Raw genomic sequence first — 24,007 nt, forward strand, 5'->3', positions numbered from 1 at the left:
GGCGAGACGGGGCGGGGCCGTGCCGGGCGGGGCGGGGCCGTGCCGGGCGGGGCGGGGCGAGGCGGGCGGAGCGGGCGCTGCCATGGACGCGCTGTGCCGGGCCGAGCCCCGGTCTCGCCGGCCCGCAGCCGCCTCCGCCTCCCCGCTGCCCTGGGCTCGCTTCTCCGCCTGGCTCGACTGTGTCTGCGTGGTCACCTTCGACCTGGAGCTGGGCCAGGCCATGGAGGTGCGGGCAGGGCCGGGAGAGCGGGGTGGGAAGCCGGGAGGGCCTGTCTGGGCCCGGGCAGGGCCGGGAGCTGTGGAGAAGGGGCGAGGGGAGGGGGGGACACAGGCAGGGTTTGGGGGAGAAGGGGACGCGGCGTGGGGCAGCGAGCAGGCAGGGGAGGGGGGAGGCAGAGCAGAGCTGGGGCGTGAGGGGGACAGGGCAGGGCTGGGGGGGGGACTGGGAGCAGGCGGGGTGGGATGGGGAGGCGGGCAGGGCCGAGAGGAGCCAGGGCGGCCCAGGATGCCCACGGGGGTGTATGGGGGCCGCGGGGGGGTGTGTGCTAGGAAGAGGGGTGAGTGGGAGAGGTGGGCGGAGGGCTACAGGGCTGCCGAGGAGGGGCAGCGGGCTGCGAAGGGAGGAGGGTGGCGGGGAGAAGGCTGTGGAGGAAGGGCTGTGGGAGACAGGCAGGACTGGGGTTAGGGAGCTGGGGGGGCGGGTAGGGGTGAATGTCGCTCAGAAATACAGGTGTGATGAGTGGGGTCAGCAGGCGCTAAGGAGGGGCCGAGGTGGGTGTGTGGGGAAGGGGTGGGGAGCTGGGTGGGAAGTGGGGGAGCGATGGGGAGATAATGGGGTGTTGAGACGGCTCTGTCAGCCTGAGGAGCTGAGGTGTCAGAGGCTTCCCAGGAGGTCTGGTATGCCTGTGGGGGTTATTGGGGGGCCAGGGAGGGTGAGTTGGGAGTGAAAGGGCTGGAACAGTTTTTCCCTATTGCCCAGAAGATTGCACTGTTTGCCTCTGAAAGAGGATTTGAAGGGAGTTAGATACCTAAGGCTCGTAATGTGACTGAAGGCAAAAGCTGGTTGGTATTCTAAGAAAACGCAACATAAGGGGACCAGGTATGTCTGGATTATTCTGAACCCAAGGCATTATCTCAAATTCCTTTATATTTGTTGTGTGATGGAACTACTCCTCACTTTTCCTTGATGTAAGGAGGTTAACGCAGTTTTTCAGAGAATTGAGACTTTCCATTTTTAAGTCATGCTGAAGCTTCTGAAGGGAATGGAAAGTGGTAGAGATCAAGTTAGCCTATTGCTGCTCTGTTTTCTTAAATACTTGATTATGTTTCTTTCCATGCAGCCTGAAAATAAATTAAAAAAAATCTGCTGTAGACCTAAGTTTCACATGCTCTATAATCTTTCCTGCAAAACCAGGACTGATATACCCTGGAAAGGATATGAATACTGGGATAATAATTAGCATTTACAATTTAATGCTTCATAGGTGTGTTTTAATATGTAGCTACAAAAGTGCTTTCTTACCAGCTTTATTACCTGTCTAGCATTATAAGGAGGGGACTTTGTGATTGGGGTATGCAGAATACAGTCTGTTAATCCCTGGAAAGGTATTCTTCTTCTTCCTTTCCTCTCTTTTCCTCCCTTGCCTATATAAGTATTGATGGGAAAATGTTTCTCATGTGGCATAAATGACCAAGAAGACTGGGAACGTCTCGGCATCTGGACTGAGTGATGCCACAATCCCACCGTCACTTTTCCTTTGGTTGTCCGTTGTGGATTTCTGTCTCCGAGTGAAGGGTTTGGGCAAGGAACAGAGGTCTGCATTGTAAGATGCCCAGAAAGGAAGCCAGGCAGAGGAGAGGCTGTGTGATAAAGATCCTGCGTTCCATTCTTGATGGGGTTGGGAAAATAAAAAAGCTCAAGCTGTTACTGTGTTACGGGGGAATTCCAAGTAAAATTATTTCAAAATTTTGAAAAAGTATAAATATCACTATTGCCAGTAGTCAAATGGTGTTGTTATCTTCCTGCTTATTCCCTGTTTCCATCTGTTGCCTTGGTTGTTTTAGGTTGGGTCCAGACCCTGCAGCTTGTCTCTAAGCAGGCTGATTTCTGCAGTGGAGAAGAGGGAGTTTTATGATTTGGGCTCTCGACTGCAAGTTTCTGGGTTAAAAAAAATGCGACTGCGGCACCCAGCCCTGTGGGACTTCAGTCCTGGCTGAGTTTGCACGGGAACTTTGCCATAGACATTACCAGATCAGTGTAACTGACTGAGATTAGATCTTGACAGAGCTCTCTGTGGTTTTGTGGATGTATGTATATCCCTCTAAAGAGTGATTTATGCACAGAGGCTGCTCACGCACCCAAGGATTACACAGAGTGACAGGCTACAAATACTTGGAGTAACTTGTGCTACCTCACACGCTCGCAGCAAAGTGAGTCAGAAGGAAGGGAAACCTCCCGTTCTGGAGGTTGCACCATACTTTTCCATCATCTCTGTAAAACAGTGTGTGAAGATGCAGACATCCCAAGTGTAGTCCAACCTTAGGAAGTCCCCTGCAGTTCTGCTTTAGGAGCAGGCCTGTCTCAGCCAGTGTTTCTGTGCTGAGATCCTGTCATGCTGTCCTGAAGAATACTTTTTGCTGAGTATAGAATTCTTTCCAAATAAAACATCTCTTTTCTTCCCTTGCTGCCCAAAGCTATGTGGAAGCCACATTGTTGAAGCCTGATTAGCATGTGTTGTCTGTCCTTCAGTGACACTGATTAGAGAGGCAAAATTACCCCTGGAATGGGGTAGGCTCTGTGGCTACAACTTCGCAGCCAAGAGCTTGTTTAGGGTCTGCTCAGGTTTCTGAATATTGCATGACTTGTGTTCTGTGCAGTCGTCTCACAGTGTAGATACACCGTCAGCCTGAAATTCAGTGACTGCTGACTCTGCTGCTATTTAAATATACAGTAGAAAAGGTGTTTCAAAGGAAAACACAGGTTAATGCTGAAATTAGGTATAATTACTGTTTCTGACTCATCAACCAATTCACATTTCTTCAAATAGTCAACTACGGACAGCAGAAATACCAGGGAAAAAGAAGACACGTTTCTGAGATGATCCTCTCTGGCTAGCAGTCTGTGTCCTGCAGGAGCAGCCCTCCCTACCAGCCGTTTGCCCTCCGACTCTGCAAAGGCTCTGACTTCTCTGGTGCCACTGTCATAGAAATGCTGAAAATTTGTCCCCATGGCTCTGAAATATCCCTTTTCACAACAGCACTGGCTCCTCCCTCCCCGAGCTTTTCCAAACACAGGCACTTTGTGAAGCTGGGTTACTTTGGAGTCGCCAGAAGTCATTTTCTGGGATGTTCTCCGTGTTGCTATGACAGCAGCAGAGTACTTGGCACCCTTGCCGATGTCAACAGCAAAGCTTTAGTGCAAGGATCTGTTTTCAACAACATGTGTCACCTCCATGCTTGTTAATTCGGTATTGATGGGAGAGAGAGCTATGTCACCAGTTATGATATAATTTAAGCCCTTTGGGGCTACTTCTGAGATATTCAGGGACTTTCACAAATAAAAATTTCCTTTTTCTTTACTGTCTTTTTGCTTTCAAAAAGTTCTAGTGACTAGGATTCTTACTATTTTACCTTGGGTTTTTAACCCTGTAAATATTTAGTGATTCACCCCCCCGCCCCAAACATAGAAGTACATGTCAGACTGTTAAACTGAAGGGGAAGCAAAGATGCAGAAGATAAGGCCCATTTTCCAAAAGCATGAATTTTGGGGTCTGACAGTGCTTCTATGCTCAGACAGAAGCATGTAAGCCTGATTTTTTTTCTCCCCCGCCCCCAAAAATGCTGAGCACACATCTCCAAGTGAAACATACGCTTAGCGTATCTGAAACTTGGACCCACAAAGCAGCTAGGAGCCATCAGTATCCACTTCTGGTCAGATTTACTTGCGGAAAGACCCCACAGGAAAGGCAGCAGGAGAATTAGAAGTCTGTCTTGACTCTTGAACTTCAGTTTAGATCATCAGCAAACATTGCAGAAAGCACGATGCTGTGAGATTCCTGAGCTTCTTGATGAATCAGCATCAGATGTCCAGGTCTCTGTTCCTGTTCTATCCATTATTAACAAAATAAATGTTTGTATGATCATTAAATTAGTCATAACCACAGGAATTTATTCAGTTGCCTAATGCAAAAATATAGCAAGCAGAGAAGTGTGTCTTCTCCTGTGGCGTAGTTGTAATGCATCCCTTTATGCTTCGGTGTCTAAAAAGTCTTCATTCTCTAGTCATGCCTTAATGTGCTGCCTCATCGCTGTAGCTTGGATGTGATAATTTTGCTCCTGTATTTTCGTAGCTTTTGTCTTTCAGAGAAGCTTTAACTGAAGGCTAATCAGCGTAATTTTTAATTGTTAATTTGGCTCACTCTCTGAATCTGATTAGATGACCTTGCCAAGGAATCAGTGGGGAATTGTCAAAGCAAAGCAAGCTCGCTCAGTGAACTTCCAGCACTCTGGCATGGTGCCACCCTTGCTATTTATAGACTTGTAAAGAGAGTCAAGCACTGAAGAGAGCTCCTGATTTGAGTACCAGATGACTTGCACACTGACCTGAAGCAAAGTTACTGCCCGGGAGCTGCAGAAGTCTGATGAGCAGATCTCCATTTTTCAAGTCATTCAGTGCTAGTTTCTTTCTCATGCCCTTATGCAAAGCCACCTGCAATTTCTGCCATTTCCTGATCAGTAAGTGCTATAGTAGCTGTATAGATTACTTCTACAGATTTGTAAGTACTTTGGTTTCTGTCCTCTGCCCAGTGACGTGTGAAACTCATTATTGCTGTAGCTGTGTCATTTCTCACTTCTCAGTGGGATTGTTTCTGTAGTGGATCTTGCTTGCAGTTCTGCCCTCGGCCCTCACCTGAGAAGTCTTGCACAGAGTTCTCTTTTATTGGGTTACAGTAAATGCAGAAACAGTGTTATCAGCATTTACATAGTTCAGCTGCAAAGCTAGAGTCTTTAACTAGATGCTTTAAAATTCTTGACAATCTCTCTTATCTGAAATGCTTGATGATAAATTGGGTGTAACACAATTCAGCTGTCACTGGTATGCTGACAAAGCATGAATCTTCAAGCCTGTGCCAGACCCACCTCTTTCTGTACAAAATAAACCTTGGCTTGTCTTTCTAACAACAGATCAAATCAGGGAGGCTAAGCCAGAGCTCCAAATCTCCTCAAACTTCTCTTGCTGCCCATTTTCTGCTTTTCGGTCACTATGAACAGCATCTCTAGCTGGTCAGTCACTCAGGACTGTTAAATAAGTGTTTTCACCCTGGAGGCTAGGATATATACCCAAGTCTGTGTCTAACACCAGACTTTGTGTTGTTTAGTGTACATAGGTTATATTGTTTTCTAATCTCTTCATACAGCTAGAACCTTTGTCCAGACTATCATTGTCTCACTCTTGATTATTGCTACATCCTTTCCTCTGCCCTTGAGGACAGTAGTCTTGCCCTGCCTGTATCTTTGCAGAATGCTGCTGCAAAGGTTGTTACCCAGTCATGGCTGTTAACGCTCTCTGTGCCATCCTCTAGTGGCTCTTCTTTCCATACCTCATCGTATGTATGCATAGCTTCATTTTTAAAGCCATTCTTAGTCTGTCCCTACTGTCTGTCTTCTCGTTTCATTGCTGTGAGATCTGTTTTTACCTCTCAGCAGCTCATGATGCCAGCCTTCCTTACTCCTTCAGAATATTTGGTGGGTTTAGTGAATTGTGACTTTTTAGCAGGAATCAATACAGAGAAGTTAGCAACGGGGCTGTGGAGCTGTTTGTTCACCGAGCTGTCAACTCTCAAGTTAAAATCTAAGTAAAATATAAGCCATTTGGTTGGTCTCCAAATCTACTGGAATAAATACCGATTCTGCGACAGGTTCAGTGCAGCGGGCTATTGACAAATTTTAAATGGGTAGATGTACCTTCTTGCAGGATATATTACTTTGGGAAAAATAAGGCACTTACTGTATGGAAGCAATGTTTATAGATCTGTGTAGAAGTCGGGGGGGGGAACTGAGTGAGTGACTTATTGGCTCTTGTCTCTTTTGCAGTTGGTATATCCTTATGACTTTAGGCTAACAGAGAAAGAGGTAATAACTATTTTTTTTCTTTCTTTTTCCCTGGTTTTAAAGATGCTGAGCAGCAATGATGGAGGTTTTCTTACTGTGTGTTTTTGTTTGTTGCAGAAAACTAGTATCTGCTACTTGTCCTTCCCAGACTCCTACTCAGGTAGGTAGCATCTGTTGGCCTTGCCTGCAGCCTGCGGGATGGTTCATTGCCGTTATGAAAGAAATGGGTTCATGATGGAAAGAGTGAGTCATCGCCTCTAATGCAGCAGAGACTGATGGGCTGTATCTCCTAGAACTGTGACATCAAGGAGCGCCCAGCCCTTAGGTCTGAACAAAGAGGCTTCTTGTCATTTTGATTGCTCTCTGGATATAGAATCTGTGATCTAGTGGGTGACAGGACGATTTCTTGATAAGCTTGCGCACTCATGCTTCACCCATGCAATAAAATATAAAAAATAGTCACGGAGGGTAGGTTCCCTGAGGTTTGCAGCTGTCGACTGTCAGCATTTCTGTGTTTGTGACTCAAGTGCTCAGTGAAGAGAAATAGATGGGGAGAGGATGCTTTCACAGCAGAAGTATTCCCAAAGCTTGTATTTATAAATCAGAAAGGTGGCAATAAGAAATAAACATCTTAATTCATCCTAGTACCTGTTTCTTTAAGACTGGTTCCTGACTGTTAGTTTTCTACAGCTTTGCCCGGTTTATTTTTAAATGTTTTTAAGGATGTACTTTCACTAGGTTCTCAGAGTTTGGTGAACACTCGGCCAAATGTCCATTTTATTAAGGTAAATTATTTACTGATAGTAATATCTTCGTAACACATGCAACAGTTTTTACCCTTCTTTGGAGCATAGCACCTGCAAACAGTGGGAAGGGAGTATGTCCTCTCACCCTATTGTAGCGCCTTAGTCTGTTTAGCCTTGTGTTTTGTGCAGTGAGCTTAGTGTGTTTAACTCTTTGCTCATAACTGACCTCTTTGTGCATACTCAGCCCTGCTCCTTCTGCCCCTCCAACTGATGAAAACTCCTGAAGACTTTATGCTTTTTTTTCTTCTGCTGTACAAAGGATGCTTGGTGGGGAGTGAGCAGTATAGTGTGACCTGGGAGGTGCCTGGCTGTGCTGCTTGTCTAGGTCATTTGCTAGAATGATTGTGCAGGGGATTGTTGTTAAAATCAGTGTTTGTGTGGTCTTGGATTAAGGCTGTTTGTAGGTTTTTCAGTAGGGTGGATAAGAAATGGTGGCTGCAGCTACTCAGGATTGATGGTACTGGCCAATGTCTGTAAGTTTTGCAGCCATGGCCTGGCAAGGTTTAGCTTAATGATACCAGTTCTTGTGTTCAGCTGTGTGTTCTTCCTGTCTTGCACCGGGTTTTGGGCATTTCTTTATGCTGTTCCTCTCCATTTTCAGTTTTGGAGTTCCCTGTAAATCAGCATCCCTGTTTATGTCAGCATTTCGGATTTAACCAATTTCCAGCTTTCTCTCTACTGAAACCTCTTCCTGAGCATTTATGGTCTTCTCTGTCTCAGGTGGCCTGGGGGATACTCAATTTAGCTTCCGCCTTCGTCAGTCTGGGGGCCAGAGGACCACTCATTATGAGGATGATGGCGAGTACAATAGAGAAGCACCCCTAACACTGCAGGTCAGTTGCATTTCAGTGCACTACTTATACCTGCTAAGCAAACAGTAGTCTTACTGGATTAAAAGCCAAATATACTTTCACTTGTTTTCTGTGCATAAAATACTCATTTTCTCTGGCCATGGGAATAGTCAGAAAAGGAGAAGGCTTTCAGCACAGGGACTTACTTCCACATTAATACTCATAGAGGGCCGTGTTGAGAATCCCAGCTACTCTGAGAGATGGAACTGAATCAGGGGGACCCCAGATTAGAGAAGTGTTTGTGTCTAGCTACAGCGAAAAGATAAACAGTGGCCCACAGGTGACATCCAACAAGAGTGCATGGCTACCTGAGCATGTTATTGTGAGGCAAGGCAAGAATATCCTTGTCTGTGGTAAATTAGATGTTTGCCTCTTTTGTTGAGGGATGGCAGCTGTTTTCATTTGTTGCAGGATCTATGTATATAAAAACAGCCGGAATAATTGGCGTGCCACAGATTCACACTTTGGCTTGCTATATGCAGGCTGGTTTAACCATACTCAAGCACTAATATCAGGAGTGTCTGTTAGTTGTGGTTTTCCATCAGTGAACTGTCTGTCCATTTCATGCAGAGAAGGGATGTGCTGAGCACTGTTGCTTCTTTTAATTGAGCAGATGGCCACCAGATCAACTTGTCCTCTTCTGCTTTCTCCTTTGAGATGACGCTTCCTGTGCATGTGCCTTTTTAACACTTCTGCAATCTTCTTGTGATATGCTTTTGTGATATGCAATCCAGAAATGGATTAGTGGTCTGAGAGGGAGTAGGAGGATTTCTTTTCCTAAATTCTGGTCTAAAGATTTTTTAGCTTGCATACATTTTTACTGCTTTGTAGCAATCAGACACTGCCTCACAGATTCACCTAGCTTTAAAGAAGTAAGGGAAGTAAAACTGCCGAAGTACTGGATTCTGTTGTGGAAAAATAATATTTGGGAAGAGCCTTAAACTGTGGGGCCTGTGGGGCTTTGAAAAATGATATTAAGGATGGTCTTTGTGTTCAGCACTGATAACTATGCTTCCTCCTTGATGTCTGTGGGAACTTAGAAGGCATAGCATGTTTGAAATGATCACTGGGGATTTGTATTAAATCTGTTAGTTTTCATGGATGCTATGAAGGAAGCATCATTCAGCTTTGTGCTTCATCCTGAGCAAAGTTTGACTGGTACTGCCTTAAATGCCTGACTAAAGAGGAATGCAACCGGTATGGTGGAGGATCTTTCCTCCTCTCAGAAGATGATGTATTCCTTCCTCAACAATATATTATCCTCTGGCTAGCGAAGAAAACTGACAGTCAGCACATCAGTGGCAGCAGGGGATGGCAGGATGAGTTCAGTGGGTTGGCTCAGCTGGTCCTATTAGTGGAAACCTCACTTAACCCTTTAGATGATGGCCCTGAAGGTGCTGCAGAAAGGGGGTAGTGAAAGGTGCTACATGGAGGCTGTAATTTTTTTGTGAATTAGCTGTTTTGTATCCTCTCTATCTTCGCATTTGGTAAACTCTCCCAGATAGCTGAGCATGGATAACTTTGGTAAATAGGAGGGAGTGCTGTAATTGTATCATAGCAGGAGTGAGGTATGTTGTTTGGTCAGTGGCTGGAGGGAGTTTGGTGATAGCAAGAATCGTTTTCTCACTAACAGCATTGTTGGTCTCTCTGGCAGCGGGAGTCAGCTCATTATTTTGGTTATGTATACTTCAGGCAAGTCAAGGACAGCTCGATGAAGAGAGGTTATTTTCAGAAGGTGAGTACTGAAACCAGATAGCTTGCTACTCTCAACTGGTACGTAGCTGTAAAAAGGCACCTATCCATAGCTGTAAAATAGCACCACTTCCTACGTGACACCCACAGTGTTTCTGCAGGAAACAGCAAAGGTCACAGAGAACAGGAATATGTGGAAAGTGTAATTCCAAACAAACCTGGATGTGGTTGCCATGGTGCGTTAATCACATGAGCAGTGACCTGCTGTCTGAATCATGAGATCCTAAAGTACTCGAACATTTGCTTCAGTATGTACTCTAGCGTTGCAGATAGTGAGAGGATATACTTCATTATTGCAGTCTGCGCTAGTTATACCTTAACACTACTCTTATTATTGCTTTAATCTTTCTTCTCCCTCATAGCCATCTGGGAATGGATTTCCTGCTGGGCTGATTGCTTCTAACTAGCAGCAGTGACACTGCTGGTACCTCACCAACCTTGTCTCTTATCATAAATTTCTTTGACACAGACACTTGGAAAAATAATATAAACTGCATGTTTATTTCAGCATAAATATGCAAAGTGCTTTGTATTTTTCACACAGATAGTTATCATCACTGCCTGAAAGAGAGTGGAATTTCAGGCTTCTTCTGGAGAAGGAAAATTTTTTACTTCCATCTGAAGATCCATTTTTCTCCATGGGTCCATGGAATTACTCTTTCAGTAGTGTTTTTTCACATAAAAGATAAAATGCCATCCTCTCAAATGAACTTTGAACATCTGCTCTTCAAAGAGCACTGCTTCATAGTAGATCAGTCTGGTAACTTGCTGGAAGATGGGGACAGCATTCTGTCCCAGCAGTTACTTGGCCTGCTGTGCTTTTATCTCCTCCACCTCTAGGCAGTGACGTGGAGTTTCTTTCAAAGAGACATGCCAATACAAAAATTAGTTTCTTCGTCTCCACTAAAGCAGTAGATTGATCACTCAAAAAGTTGGAGGATTAGAGAAACTGGACAACATGGAGACCTGATGAACAGATATTTATAACAGGCTAATGCCCTTGCTCTTTGGTTAGACTTAGAAAAGTAGTGGGCACATTGAATTCCTTAGTGAACTATATTGTCATGCTTGGATGGTTGTTTTTTTTTATTTCAAATGGCAAAGTTTGGGGTTGGAAAGGAGGTTTAAATGACTACTGCAGAAATTTTCACTGGATCCTAATTAATGTATTCATTAATGATTAGAGTAAGAGAATAATCAGCATAATAATGAAAACCCTCAGTGGGTCTGAATTGGAAAAGTTGTAAAAAAATAGTGGTATATTTTGCAAAGAAGCATTAGGAAGAAGCCAAAACAACAGCAAAAAAGGCATTGCTGGAAACAAATCATCATTATTTCAAGTTACTTTGTCCTTCCTCAGAATTCCTGTAGTTTGTTTATCTACCTAATTTCAGTTTCAGTGGTCTGCTCCTTTGCACTTCTCTGTCTGAAACAGTTGTTTTGGTAGCTTGGAACCTATCAGCAGTTTATTTTTATTTTTCTTCCAGTTGATCTTTTGCTAGGTCACAATCTCATCCCTCTTAGTTGCAGTGGCTCCCTGGTAGAACCTGCCAGCTGAGCTTATTCATTAAACAAAGAACTCCTTGCCTGTGTGGATACCCAGGGTCTTTCAAAGCCTGAAGGCTCAGTGACTAGGTAGCTGGCAAGAATGCCACCAGTAAAAGTGCTGCTTTTGAGGTCTTCTATGGTTTTGATGTTGTTTTTTAAGTGTAGCCCTCTAGTAGGCAGTATAAGTATATGCAGTGCTCGAAATGATCATGTCAGGGGGTCTCTGACTCCTAAATGTAACTTTTTTCAGTCTTTGGTGCTGGTGTCACGCCTTCCATATGTGAACTTGTTCCAATCATTGCTGCAGCTGATTGCTCCGGAATACTTTGACAAGCTGGAGCCATGCCTGGAGGCAGGTGAGCAGTCAGATCGAGGAGGGAGGGTTTGCATAGTGAAATCTTTCTGAGGTTTTATCAGGAAGTTCTTGAAAGACAGCTAAAATGTTCCAAATTAGTTCATTCTGGAACAAATTCCAGCCGGGAAAAACTTTCATCCAAGTGGTTGGCTTGTCAAAATTATAAACAGCTGTAAAGGATGCATTAATGGGAAATGTCTGACAACCTTAATAGATGATGCTGTCAGTTTTACATACAATGTATTCCCAGAGAGAGGAAAAAAACTGCTAATGCTACATCTCTGTCTAGATCTTTATTGCGCTATTCAACTTAATCATGATTTATCAACAGTATAGTGCTGCTGGGCCTGCACTGGAAACAGTGGTGCAGATGTAAGTCTGGTGTCTGACCTAAACTTGCACAATTATTTGATATAGTGTTTGTCTGCAACTAGCTAGGGGGACACGTGAACTAGGAATGAGTGATGATTAAATTGGCAGAACTCATAGGACCAGCTGAATTAGCCGTATTGACCTTCAGATTAAACTTTTTTCTTTACCTGTGTCCCTGCAGTGTGCAATGAGATTGATCAGTGGCCGCCTCCTGTGCCAGGACAGACTCTGAACCTTCCAGTGATGGGAGTTGTCATTCAGGTACTTGTTGCTGATGATCTGTACTCAGCAGCAGGCTGAGGCACACTGGGAAGTGGAACATGTATCCCTTTTCTTCTGGATGTTGAAATTGCTCTTTACTCTAGATTCTTTCCCTTTATTCCTAACTTCTGTACTATTAGAATTGATAATTGAGGAGGCTTTCTTACATGGATGGTTGGTAGGAAAGCAAGCAAAGTGTGTGTGCATCCTACCTGATTCCATCTCCCTGGATAATCTGTCTGATCTTATTTGTAATCTAGGTGAGAATCCCATCAAGGGTGGATAAACCAGGATCAAGCCCAGTGAAGCAGTTCAATCAAGAGGTGAGATGAAGTGTGGCATGACACAAGCCAGTGATGGGCAGAATCTAGACTACTAAGTAAGGAGGGTGGAGAAGAACTGGAACCCTTTCAGCCTTATCTTATTTGAAACCACTTTGGCCTGGGATGAATGTGGTTTAAGCTACCTGTCTGGTTCAAACTGTGCGCTTTCTTGCCTGTGTCTTTCAAAACAGGATTCTCTGCACAGAATTTGTGTGCTTCAGGTTACGTATGTGTGTTGTTCTCACAGTTTTTGTTCACCTTGCCTTTCCTGGGAATTCATGTATAGGTAGGTCTCCATGAGACCCTACCTTACTTTTCTCTGTTGTTTTGCAGTATTTGCTGTCTGAGCGTCTTTACTGCTTTTATTCAGCTTTGATTTTTATTCTTGTTCATTTCATCTTTTTCCTTCTTTGAATAATGTTGTCATATTTCACAACTTTTGGTACCCATATTACCAGCCCTTATTGTCTCTGTGTCTTAAGCCTTGCACCAGCAGAAACTCTAGAAAATAAAGGATCAGACACAGGAAGTCTTTCACATCTTGAAAAGAAGGGATTCTTGGCTATCTTCTAGCAAAGGAAATTCATTTGGACCTTGAGTGCTCGATGCAGATCTGTTCCCGGCTCATCTCTCTAAGCGTTAACCTTGTTCTCTTCTTTTTGTGCTTATTGTAGAGGGAGCTACTTTGTGATTTGTGTGGTCAGTTTAGATGGCATTTCAGTCAGGATGCTTCCATTTACTAACAGTTTTGGGTTTGCTTGTTTTTTTTTTTTTTATTTTTTTTTTTCTTCCTCATTTAGAATCTGTTACCAGCCCCACTGGTTCTCCCCAGTATTCATGAACTGGATCTCTTCAGGTGAGAGCCACCATCCCTGCAACACTCTTCTTTCCATCTGCTTTTCCTGCTCATAGTATCCTATGAATTGTAGGTATAGTGAAGATGTCAAGCAAGGAATCAAAAATTACTGCTTTGCAGAGTGTCATTTAGAATACTGGGCTTGCAGGGCTTGTGCAGTGTTTAAACCTGTGTGCACTGCCCTTAAAACTACCCCTCGTATCCTGGTTGGAGGAGGGTTTCTTCCCTTGGCCTCAGCTGGTGATCAGCTTAAGCTCTGAAGCATACACATTGTGTGCCTGAACCAAACTTTTCAGCATTATAGGTGCTATTCTAATAGACATACATCTGCTGTAATCCACATGCATTTTACTTTGCTTAGATGAAAAGACGTACTGAGAGCAGTATGATCAGCAGGTTGCTTTACATTGCTTAAAGCATTTCCTTTAAACGTGTATAAAATGGTTGAACAACGGCATGTGTAAAGACACATGGCATTCTGTTGTGGAGTACTAAAAGTCAATCCTAGATTTCAAATTCCCAGATAGAAGCACATCTGGGTAGGCTTATATGGAGTAACTGTGTCTGGTCTTTCCTGAACTGCATTTCTAACCTCTTTCTTCCTTTCACTAACAGGTGTTTCCAGCCAGTGTTAATTCATATCCAGATGTTGTGGGAGCTGATGTTACTAGGAGAGCCGATTGTTGTAATGGCACCATCCCCTACAGTTTCTTCAGAAATGGTTCTGGCACTTACCAGGTAATGCCCTCAAATTCTGAGATACAGGCAACTATAGTAATAAATTCTGTCAGTTTTTCTCTTTCAGATCCACCCTTCTGCCAAGTCAATTGTGTTAGATTTAGTTTTCCTATGAAAGCATGTAAGACAAATAGTGTAGCAAGAGAGTCTTGCTCATATTCCACCAATGGTAGAGAAGAGTACAAGTGAATCTCCCGTATTGGGAGACCTTATGGTTCATAGTCGTGAGGAACTTTGTCTCCCCAGCTTTTGAACTCTGCTTTAGCAAAAAAAAAAACAACCAAAATCCGGAACTCCTCCAAAGTGTTACCTCTGGCAGGACAAAACACTGCTCTAGGACATAAACCTGATGTAAAGACACACTCCTCCTCTCTGAAGTTTATATGGCAACTATTCTGTCTATTGTTACAGCTGCCTTGCTCCTCTGAGGTACTGTTGTGACTACCGCCCCTATTTTACTATCCACGACAGTGAATTTAAAGAGTATACCACCAGGACACAAGCTCCGTAAGTAGCCAGTAGGCCCTTGCTACCCACTTGCCACTGTCTGTGTGTGAAGGAAACCCTGAGGTTAGCATTGTTCTGCCTTTTTTTCCCTCTTTCTAGACCAAACATTGTTGTGGGAGTCACAAACCCTTTCTTTATCAAAACTCTCCAGCACTGGCCACACATTCTTCGGGTTGGGGAGCTCAGAATGTCAGGTAAGGGTGGAACCAAAGTGCTGTTGTGCAGGTAGACCTTGTTAGAGGCTAACAGTGAGTTGACAGTTGCAGTGCTAGCCATTGTTTTACACATATTCATTCCTGTGAAAGCTGAGAAACCAAAGGGAAATCTAGACTCTGACTCAGTTGATGTGTAGAATGAGCACAAACAATGGTGAAGACAAATTGTTGAGAGGATAACCTGCTGTGTTTTTTTTCTGAAGCATTAAGAAAAGGAGAAGTCCTTACGGGGCAGCAAAGAGACAATTGCATAGAGAAGGAGAGCACGGTGGAGAGAGAGAGAGACTCTGATTATTAATAATCTATGAAGCCAAGAAAACCTCTAGGTTGAGGAGTGGGGTTTTTTGCAATGCCTCCTTAACACATACCTGTTCCAAAATTTTAGCAGGAAAGTTAGCAGATGAGAAGGCTTACGTGAGGGTGGAGTTAAGGGAGGATATGATTTACAAGTGTAGGACTGAATGTTCTCAAGTGTGAGGTCTCTCATGTGCGTGCTGTGGCTGTGATGGTAGATTCAGAGGCTGAACTAGTCATTTGATATCTTTCCACAGGAGACCTGCCCAAGCAAGTTAAGGTGAAGAAGCTAGCTAAACTAAAAACTCTAGATACGAAACCAGGTAAGTCCTTTTGTCAGACATTGTTTAATTTTGTTTACCCTTCCACATGGGGGATTTTTGCAGGCATGTGTACATTGCATACGTTACTCATTGCATCTCCACGAATGGACATTTCGATGTTACCATCTTCTTACACGTTATCATCTTCTCACACTTGATCCGCTACACAGTAGTGGCATTTCCCATCTAATACAGAAAACCTGTACATCTTTGTTCTGAGATTGAAAATACCAATATAAATTAATTGAACTAATTATTTTATTGCTGGGAGAACAGCTTCTAATTTTCTTGGGTTTATTTTATGTATCATACCTGCTTTTTAGATGGGATGGAAGTCAAAGGAACTCGCTTACGTAGATAGAGCTATCTTTCACTTAACTTAATGTTCATCTCAGGCCTAGCCATAAGCTGACTCCAGTAAATTACCTCACCGTAAGCTTAGCATGAGAAGGTCCTTGAGATAGTTCAGCCTCCTTTAATCCTGCTGTGAGTACGGGCTGCATTAGCAATTTCATAATTTTTGTAATCAGTTGTTTATCATTTTTGTAATTACACACACACATATGTGGAGCTGCCAGGGTTTGTGCTAGGAATTTTGGTTCTATTATCCCTGCACTGTATAACAGTGCCTCCTCTAGATACATGGGCAAAGATTTGTTTCTAACTTCTGGTTTTTTCCTGGTTTTGGTTTGTTGGGGTTTTTTTTATTCTAGGAATCTATACTTCCTATAAAACATTCCTTCACAAAGACAAAACCCTGATAAAAAGATTGCTAAAGGTAAGCAGTTTCCACTCTATCCTACATCCTGTATGTCATTATGGGAAAACTGTGCTAACACCTGGGTTTAAACAGACGAAACTTCCAAAAGGAACAGACGTTTTACAGTGTGTGATGATTTAGTCAAGTATACTTGGCCATGTTTATTATCGCAGTTTTAAAATTTTTCACTTCATGTTATGGATTAAATGCTGACACTAATGATAACCTAAGTGAGAACAATCCTTATCAAAAAAAGAGTCTGAGAAAACAGATTCTATGTAGTGAAATGTGTGTGATACGTTTAACTAGAAAGGAGAGTATGTGTTTTGAACGGTACAGTTTTCCAGACTACTCTGGACTGGTTGCTTGTAGCTGCAGTGTTTGCAAATTCTGCATCTAGCTGCATAATAGAGAATAGCACCTTTGTGAATGCCGTGCTTGTGCTTGCAGGGGATTCAGCGGAAACGCCCATCTGAAGTCCAAAGTGCCCTTTTGAGGCGTCACCTCCTGGAGCTCACCCAGAGTTTCATTATTCCCCTGGTGAGTTGAGCAGAGACTTGTCAGAGTGGTGTAAAGGTGAGAGGGGAGGTGAACAGGAGGTATTTGAGTGACAAGTTTGCACTTGCCCTCTTTCATTCACCCATACCTGAGCATCTGTAATAGATTCCATGGAAAGGAACTAAATGTTTCTTGAACGGAAATTTCAGTAATTAGCATAAAAGTCTGCAGGTTGGATATTCAGCACACTGTGTGTAAAGACAGAACGTTGTTTGTTTCCTGCAATGTAGGAATAGGTGTTCCCTGTCATTTGATGCTAATGCCAAGTATTTGCTCTTTTTAACAGGTAGTCAAAGCAGACATATAGGGAAGGAACAGGAGCCCAAAACATTCCTCTTGCCCTCTAATGCTAGAATCAAACCAATTGCCAGTGTGAAATGCTTCCTTCTGGCTTTGGGAAGCTTTGCTGTAGAACTTGAGCCATGTCCATGTGGTGATCACCACCATATGGCAGATTTTAGCGAATGCTTTCTTTCAAGGCCTTCCCTGTCTAGTCCCCCTAGAAAGCTGCTGGTGCTTTTTTGGTGACCGTGCAGTTGGCCATGTTTGGCTCCTCCACTTTCTTTTCTACATCATCTTAGAAGGTAGTACATGGGAGGACAGAACATCTTCTCAGATTCTAGTCCCTCCTGCCAACTTCATCCCACCTGACTTTTTCTCACACGGCGTGCTTGGGGTTCTTGCAGCATAGTTTTGTGACCTAGCCCCTGGTGGGAAACAAGCTGGAACACTTAGGCTCGTGTAAAGTGCAACTATGAAGGAAAAAAAACAGAGAGGGTATGAGGCTGTTGATTGGGCCTATGATGTATTGGAGAAAACAGTCAACCTCAGTGACCATGCAAGAGGCTCCTTGATTGTCGTAACTTTTATTTATTTATTTATTTTATTTCTTCTTAGGAACATTATATTGCAAGTCTCATGCCTCTGCAGAGGGCTATTACTCCATGGAAGGTATGTTGAATTTTCCAATCTCTTCTGCTTTCCTTTGAGTGAGAGGATTGGGAATAGTTATGCCATATGCTGATCACATACTTATACTCTCTGTGAACTTCCCTCATTGAAGCAAGAGGGTTATTACTCCTTTAAAAAAAAAAAAGTTGAAACAAACATTGGGACAGATGCTTCCTGTTTTGCAGTAAGTTCAGCTATTGTGAATCTAATTTGAATTTTACTAGCAAGCCTCATTAAATGCTCATGCATTTTTTTTTTTTGTTCTCATAGTCATTGAGTCTGCCTTTTGCAGCCTCTTCCATTGTAAATATAGACCTCATTTTCCTCCGGTTCCTTTTCGGTGCTGTGTAATATGGTCTTTCTGTTGTGCAGAATCCTCCACAGATTCGTCCTTTCCGACAGGAAGATTTCATGAAGACCCTTGAGCATGCTGGTCCCCAACTTACCTGTGTACTTAAGGGTGACTGGTTAGGCCTCTACAGGTAGGATTTTGGTGATTACTTGCCTTATCCCCTTAACAGCTGGTGCAAGTTATAATGAACATCAAATGCTGAATTAGAATTGGGAGCAAAAAGGGAGCTTTGGGACAGAGACTGATCACCTGAAAAACTCATGCCTATGAAGAATCAATTAACTAATAATGGTCAGGAAGACCAAATGCAGGGCAGAATCAATCCTGTGTTTTATGTAGTCTCTTAAATGGATACCATGGGATTTAGAAGCTGTCAACTCTCCACCTTCATGAACTTAAACTAAGTCGTCACTGCTGGAGAAGAAGGGGACTCGGCTCTGACATCAGCTAGGTCATTTATTGTCCTCCAGGGAATCTTTCTCTTCAGTGTCTGGTCCTGGGCAGATGAGGTATAAAGACTTGTAGGTCTTCAACCAGTAGTGGTTGTATGTGTTTGTACACATACAGATGCATACACAGCATTCAGAACAATGGTCATTTCATTTTTACTGCATGATGGCAGTGCTGTTAGAACATAGAAGGATGTAGTTTCTTCAGGGTAGAATTTGAGAGAGCATGCAGGAGAGTTTTTCCATAGTTTTCATAAAGGATAATTAGTTATAAATGGGATGGTGAAGACACTTATCACAATGTAAGTAGGAAAAATCCAGAAATCAGATACCCTGTGGGAAGGAAAATGGGAGATGTACAGATATGGAGAAAGGAAAAAATTCCAGGATTGAGCAGAGAAAATAATCATGGATTAGTATGTTTTGTTGTTGTGATAAAGTTTGTACCTTTTTGTGCTTTAATGTATTTAGCAGAAAACAAGCAGTTCCGGTCCTCATGGTGTGGGTGTGGTAGATTTAATTTTGGTTATCTTGGTTAGCTTGGTTAGCTTGTTGTTCGTTACTATTTTTCAATAAATTGATTGAGGTTTGCAGGCAGCTGATGTACATGCAGAAGTTTACACATTCCGGGGTTCTTAACTGTGTGAGATTTTGTGCATATACTATTTCTGGTGTTCCTAAGTCAAACCCTTAATTAAAAAAATAAGTCTGTGTGTATCACAGCAGCATCTTGAGATATTGGTTGGGTTTAGGACTCCACTGTGCTGTGGAGAGTGCATGAGCAAGAGTCCTTGAAGTTGCAAAAAGAAACTGTACAAACATCAACTGCGTTCTGCTGGTGAAGTGCTCTCTGCAGGTAGTCTGAGGAAGTAGCTTGAAGATATGCTAAGTGGGCCACTCTTAATAGAGGACAATGCTGAAATACGGCATCTGAGATATCCCCGCTGTTAATGACAGAGTGGCAAAGAATGTGCTGCTAAAGTGGCCGTTACTCAGCTCTATATGGCATCTTAAACTTTCTCATCTTTTTCCTTTCTGCTGCCATAACCCTTGTCTTTCAGTTAGTGGCTTTTCAATCGCATTTTGTATTTGATCTAGAGTTCTGTAACACTCTGAGATAAAAACAGGTATTGTGCTGCCCCCTGTTCATTTTCCTGCATAGCTCAGTAAAAACGGAGGTTTATTACTGTACTGCACTGGAGAGGTGTAAATTACACATCCTTTGACATAGCCTAGATGATTCCTTGTTTGTGTAGGAGAGACGTAAATCACCAATTATATGGGACTTAGGTCCATGCTAGCAAATGGTTGAAAGGTTTAAATATCAGGAAAGCAGAGGAATTAAGCAAGATAATGCAGAGGAATTTGAATTTCTTCCTATGTTGAACCATCCTAGTTATCATAACTCCAAAGAAAAAGTGGGCCAAAATCAGGCTACAGAAGGGCAAAGAGCACCGCTGCTTGCGTGGGCTGAGGTGTGAGCTGATGCAAATGAAGGTGTGAGACTGGCAGGATTGCCCCCCTTGTTAGTGACAACGTGCTAAAGCTGCTCAGCTGTATCATGTTCATGCCTGACAGAAGAGGAGCCTCTGGAGTAGACAAGATACCAAAAGAGCGTATTAGCTCATAATCGGTTACCATCCCTAATGACACTGTGAATCAGAACGTCTTTTCCTCTCACATCTGTATCTGCTGCAGTAGGAAGGGGGATCTGTGTGCAACAGAGCCAGCATGCTTCTCTGGATTCCCCTCTGTCCCCTTCTCAATGTCACCTCTTTTTCTGCAGGCGTTTCTTCAAGTCCCCCAACTTTGATGGCTGGTACCGTCAGAGGCACAAGGAGATGACCCAGAAACTGGAGGCCCTTCATTTGGAGGCAATCTGTGAAGCGGTATGTTCCAGCTGCAGGTATTAAAACCAACACCAGAATTCTCAGGCCTGAAACCTGGGAGATGAGGGCACTGCTACCTTGGACGCTTATTGACGCATCTCAATTCTGCACTGATGGATGGGGGACAGTGCTTTGTGCCCTTGGGAATGACAGTTCTGCCTCACGTCTGTCAGTGCACAGGAATAACAGCACATGTGGGGGACAAGAACACGAGCAGCTCAGCTCCCCTACTTTGTTAGCCAGTGCAGGTCCTGCTCTGGCTGCTTCTATCAACTATTTTTCATTCATCAGGCCCTTCCCAAGCCAACAGAGTGCCAGACTGGAAGTGTCATCTGTTGCTGGCTTCCTTAATGCCTAATGAAAATAGGTAGGATTTTTAGTAATGACTGCCGGTACAATTTCTTAAACTGAGCAGCTGCTGGGGTAGTCCCAGGAGCTCTGGCAGCCTACCGAGGCGCATCTTCAGCTGCAGCGCTTGCTTCACTGTTCAGCAGTGCAGGTCCTTGAGCATGGTGTGGGGAATGCCAAAGCTGTCTCCTTTTTTTAACAGGCCTGACTCTGGCAACTAGATTTAAATTCTGAGCACAGCACAGAATTCACGGTGCTGACTGGAGGAGGGGAGCCCTGCACTGCCTGCATATTACTGCATCTTTCCTTGATTCTTCTCTTGCAGGCAAGAGCTTGATGCTGTCATGGTCAGAAAAGTGGGGAGAGCTCTATCTTGCTCATTTAGGCTTAAGTGCTGTGAGCAGAGTTGTGAAAGAGGATGAGAAACCTCCTCGATTTTGTTTCAGGCTTTGCTTAGGGGTATCTCTTTGAGAAAAGCTTCTGTAAAGAAGAAATGTCCCTGAAGAAAGCTGTTCTCTCTCTTTAGAACATTGTGGCCTGGATGAAGGACAAGTCTGAAGTGGAGATTGTAGACCTGGTGTTAAAACTTCGTGAGAAGCTGGTAAGTTTTCCTCCTGTCTTACTGCACTCATTCCTTTCTGTCTGTATCTCTGTGGCAGGGAGAGACCAGGGACATGGATCACACTTGTTGCTTAGAAAACTTTGTTCTTGCTCCCCGATATGGAGCACTGGCAAATGGGACAGTCATGAAACTTTAGTGTTTGCATAGAAAAGGATTCAAAGTTCTGACTCTTTTCATCTCCCTGAGGCCCAGGTGGCAGTTTCCTGTCTGTTGTCTCATACCCCAAACTAAAGAGACAACATGAAGTTCGCTCAGCCAAAGGCAAAGCAAAAAGAGGAACTTTGAAGCTATTTTAAAATTCCTCTCTCTCTCCTCTCTCCCCCTGTAGGTAAGAGCCAGGTGCCAGCACCTCCCTGTGAAGGAGGAAACTCTGCAGCGGGTGGGCCTGTATATTGAGACCATCATCGGCTCCTTGCCAGAGGATCTCCAGACTGTGCTGCACCACCACTGAGCATGGTGAAGGGACTCTGTTGGAGAAGGAAGGGCCCTCCCACCCTGCTCCGAGCTGTGGGCAGCTGCAGTTGCGTTAGGAAAGGAATGTTCTTCTCTGATCCAGCCAGCGTGACCTGATCTGGACCTTGCTCACAACTGTGTATGATCCTGAGCACGTGAGCATGTGGGTCAGAACTGTAGCAGAAATGGGGAACTGTGTGCACTATTCTCTGTCTAGTCCTGCTTTGAGGAGCTGGATTAGGGGACTGTAAATGAGAAACTGTTCCCCGTGTGGCCGTTAGTAGGTCAGAAAGTGACAGCCAGGCTTCCAGCAGCATGTGATAGGCTGAGCAAAACCTGCGTTGCCCATCTATACACATCCATCTTTGTCTAGTGCTCAGGCTCTCAAAATTTCAATGCCGTCATCCTGCCTGGAAGAAGCGGGACCAGCCCTGTAGGGGGGAGTTGTTTCCAGGACAGCTCCTGAAGATAATGAGAGAGATGCTAGTCCCCTCCATCCCCCCCACGCAAATGATGTGAAAAAATTGTCACTGCCCATTCAGCAGCCTGACTCATGCCTGCAAGAGCTTCAGCTGTGATGGGAGTGGGAGGATTAATTGCTGGATGTAGAATGCTGCTGTTTTTTCTCCAAGGCAGAAACAGAAGGGGCTGGTGCATCTGCAAGGAACAGAGCTCTCCAGAGATCATGGTGGAGTGCTGTGTGAATGGCAATAGCTACTGGAGCTCCACAGAGAGGAGCTGGCCTCCAAATATAATTTATTCTGCTTGAAAAATCAAGTTTGTGTGCTCTAATAACGTACAAGAGAGCTGGAGCTCTGCCTTGGGCAATGAGAGATCTAATGTGGTCAGCCCACTTGCTGATAAAACACGTTGGAGAATGTGATTTTTACAGCCTGTGTGAGCCTTGCCAAGGGGGAACTCACAGAGTGGCCCTTTTGTGGGTCCCACTGTGAGAGGTGTGTGCTCGCCCTGGGCTGATGTCAGTGGGGAGCAACCTCCAGCTCTCACCGCAACTTGTTCTTACCACAACCCAGCTTCCAGCTCGGTCATTCTGCTCCCGTTCACCTCTTGGGAAAGAGAGAGACGTGCGTGTGAGCCTGGGCTGAATGTAGGAAAGACTTGAGGCTCTGCTATCAGCTTTGGAGGCAGTTGCCCTCTGCCCGAGAGCGCAGTCTTTCTGCCAGCTGCCTTGGAAATGGATTTGCTGTAACCCTGGGGTTGATTGCTGCTACTGTAACTGCATTTCACCATCTGCCAGTCCAGCCAGGGCCTGAATGTTTGCCTTAAGAATGGGTTTTTGGATGGGTCTGGCAGCCTGATGCGCTCCTCTTCTGTAAGAAGCCCCGGAGTGTACCTTTGCACGCAGCAGGAGATTTTGGCATTTCAGCCAAGACCTGCACAGAGCTGTTGGCAGTGCCCTGTGCTCACGAGGTGGAAGGTGTGCTGTTTCACTAGCAGACTCTGCCTGTTGCTGCACTGCCTGGGGGCTGGGGAGGTGTCAGTGAGTCTCAGAGGTGGCTGAACCCTTCCTGCATTTTCTCCTCCAGAGCCGGGCATGGACAGTGCAGGAACAGCAAGCAGGAGGCTGCTCGGTTTCCCACCACCTCCAGCCTGGAAGCGGCCAAGCGAGGAGACATGCCATATCTCCCTGTAGTAACAATTCTGTACAATATTCCTTAGTGGCAGCCCTGCCTGTACAGTGTATATTCTGTATATAGAGTTCATGTGTGCATCCGTGCAATAGCTCTGCAGTGACTGTGGTGGACTGAAGCACTAATGTATAGTAGAAAATATTAGTTTAAAAAAAAAAATTAAGCCAAGCTGTGTCCTGTTTTTGAGTCTTAGTAGATTTATTCGGTTAGGAATGGGGTTTCTCTACAGAGGTGCTGTTGAGCTTGGTCGCTCATGGCCCTCAGTGTGGTGTTTTCTCAGTCTCCGTTAGACGTCTGTCCGGGGCTCTCGGTCAGCACAGAGGCTCCTGCCGCCTTTCACAGACTTCTCCGTAGGGTTCACTAAGCCTGGCCCTGCAAAGGGTGACTCACACCTGCTGGCTGCTGTGCGTCCCTCTGCCCTACCCGCGGCACGTCCAAGGCGCCTGCAAAGCAAAAACTGCGTGGGGTGGAGGGTCCTGTGGTCAGAAGCCTTGGGACCAGCTGCCAGTCCCAGCTGCTTGGGCAGACAAATCCCCTTACTGAGCATCTCAGAGTTCAGGTTCACTTCAGGCTGCTGTCTTTTCCCCCTCTTTGTACCCAGTTGAGTCCTTTTGGCTCGTGTGCCGGTTGCCGCTGTTGTGTGTACTGTTTTCTCTTCCCC

General features: G+C 44.5%; 1 protein-coding gene across 3 annotated transcripts; it reads left to right on the top strand.

The window, feature by feature from the left end:
• The first annotated feature begins 39 nt into the window (after positions 1-39).
• On the top strand, positions 40-23,514 carry DENND6B (DENN domain containing 6B). 3 transcript variants are annotated; one of them, XM_069801438.1, is made up of 20 exons: positions 40-226; positions 6,094-6,132; positions 6,229-6,271; positions 7,638-7,750; positions 9,423-9,503; positions 11,319-11,424; positions 11,977-12,056; positions 12,317-12,379; positions 13,180-13,235; positions 13,851-13,973; positions 14,385-14,480; positions 14,580-14,674; positions 15,247-15,312; positions 16,026-16,090; positions 16,523-16,612; positions 17,528-17,581; positions 17,954-18,063; positions 20,169-20,271; positions 21,146-21,220; positions 21,570-23,514. In XM_069801438.1, the coding sequence occupies exons 1-20, from the start codon at positions 83-85 to the stop codon at positions 21,690-21,692; spliced, it is 1,725 nt and encodes a 574-aa protein (XP_069657539.1). In that variant the 5' UTR covers positions 40-82; the 3' UTR covers positions 21,693-23,514. The 3 variants fall into 3 exon arrangements, with proteins under 3 accessions (XP_069657539.1, XP_069657540.1, XP_069657541.1); XM_069801439.1 differs by lacking the exon at positions 21,570-23,514 and adding an exon at positions 20,563-20,638; XM_069801440.1 differs by lacking the exons at positions 21,146-21,220; positions 21,570-23,514 and adding exons at positions 20,563-20,638; positions 20,822-21,132.
• Positions 23,515-24,007: the final 493 nt, after the last annotated feature.

The sequence above is a fragment of the Haliaeetus albicilla genome, chromosome 14, assembly GCF_947461875.1.
Source record: "Haliaeetus albicilla chromosome 14, bHalAlb1.1, whole genome shotgun sequence".
NCBI lineage: Eukaryota > Metazoa > Chordata > Aves > Accipitriformes > Accipitridae > Haliaeetus > Haliaeetus albicilla.

Excerpts from the sequence above, each read along its gene's own strand:
- DENND6B (XM_069801438.1), top strand. The coding sequence starts at position 83 with ATGGACGCGCTGTGCCGGGCCGAGCCCCGGTCTCGCCGGCCCGCAGCC. Across the intron at positions 12,380-13,179 it reads TGAAGCAGTTCAATCAAGAG|AATCTGTTACCAGCCCCACT; the intron begins GTGAGATGAAGT and ends TTCCTCATTTAG. Across the intron at positions 20,272-21,145 it reads TGGAGGCAATCTGTGAAGCG|AACATTGTGGCCTGGATGAA; the intron begins GTATGTTCCAGC and ends CTCTCTCTTTAG.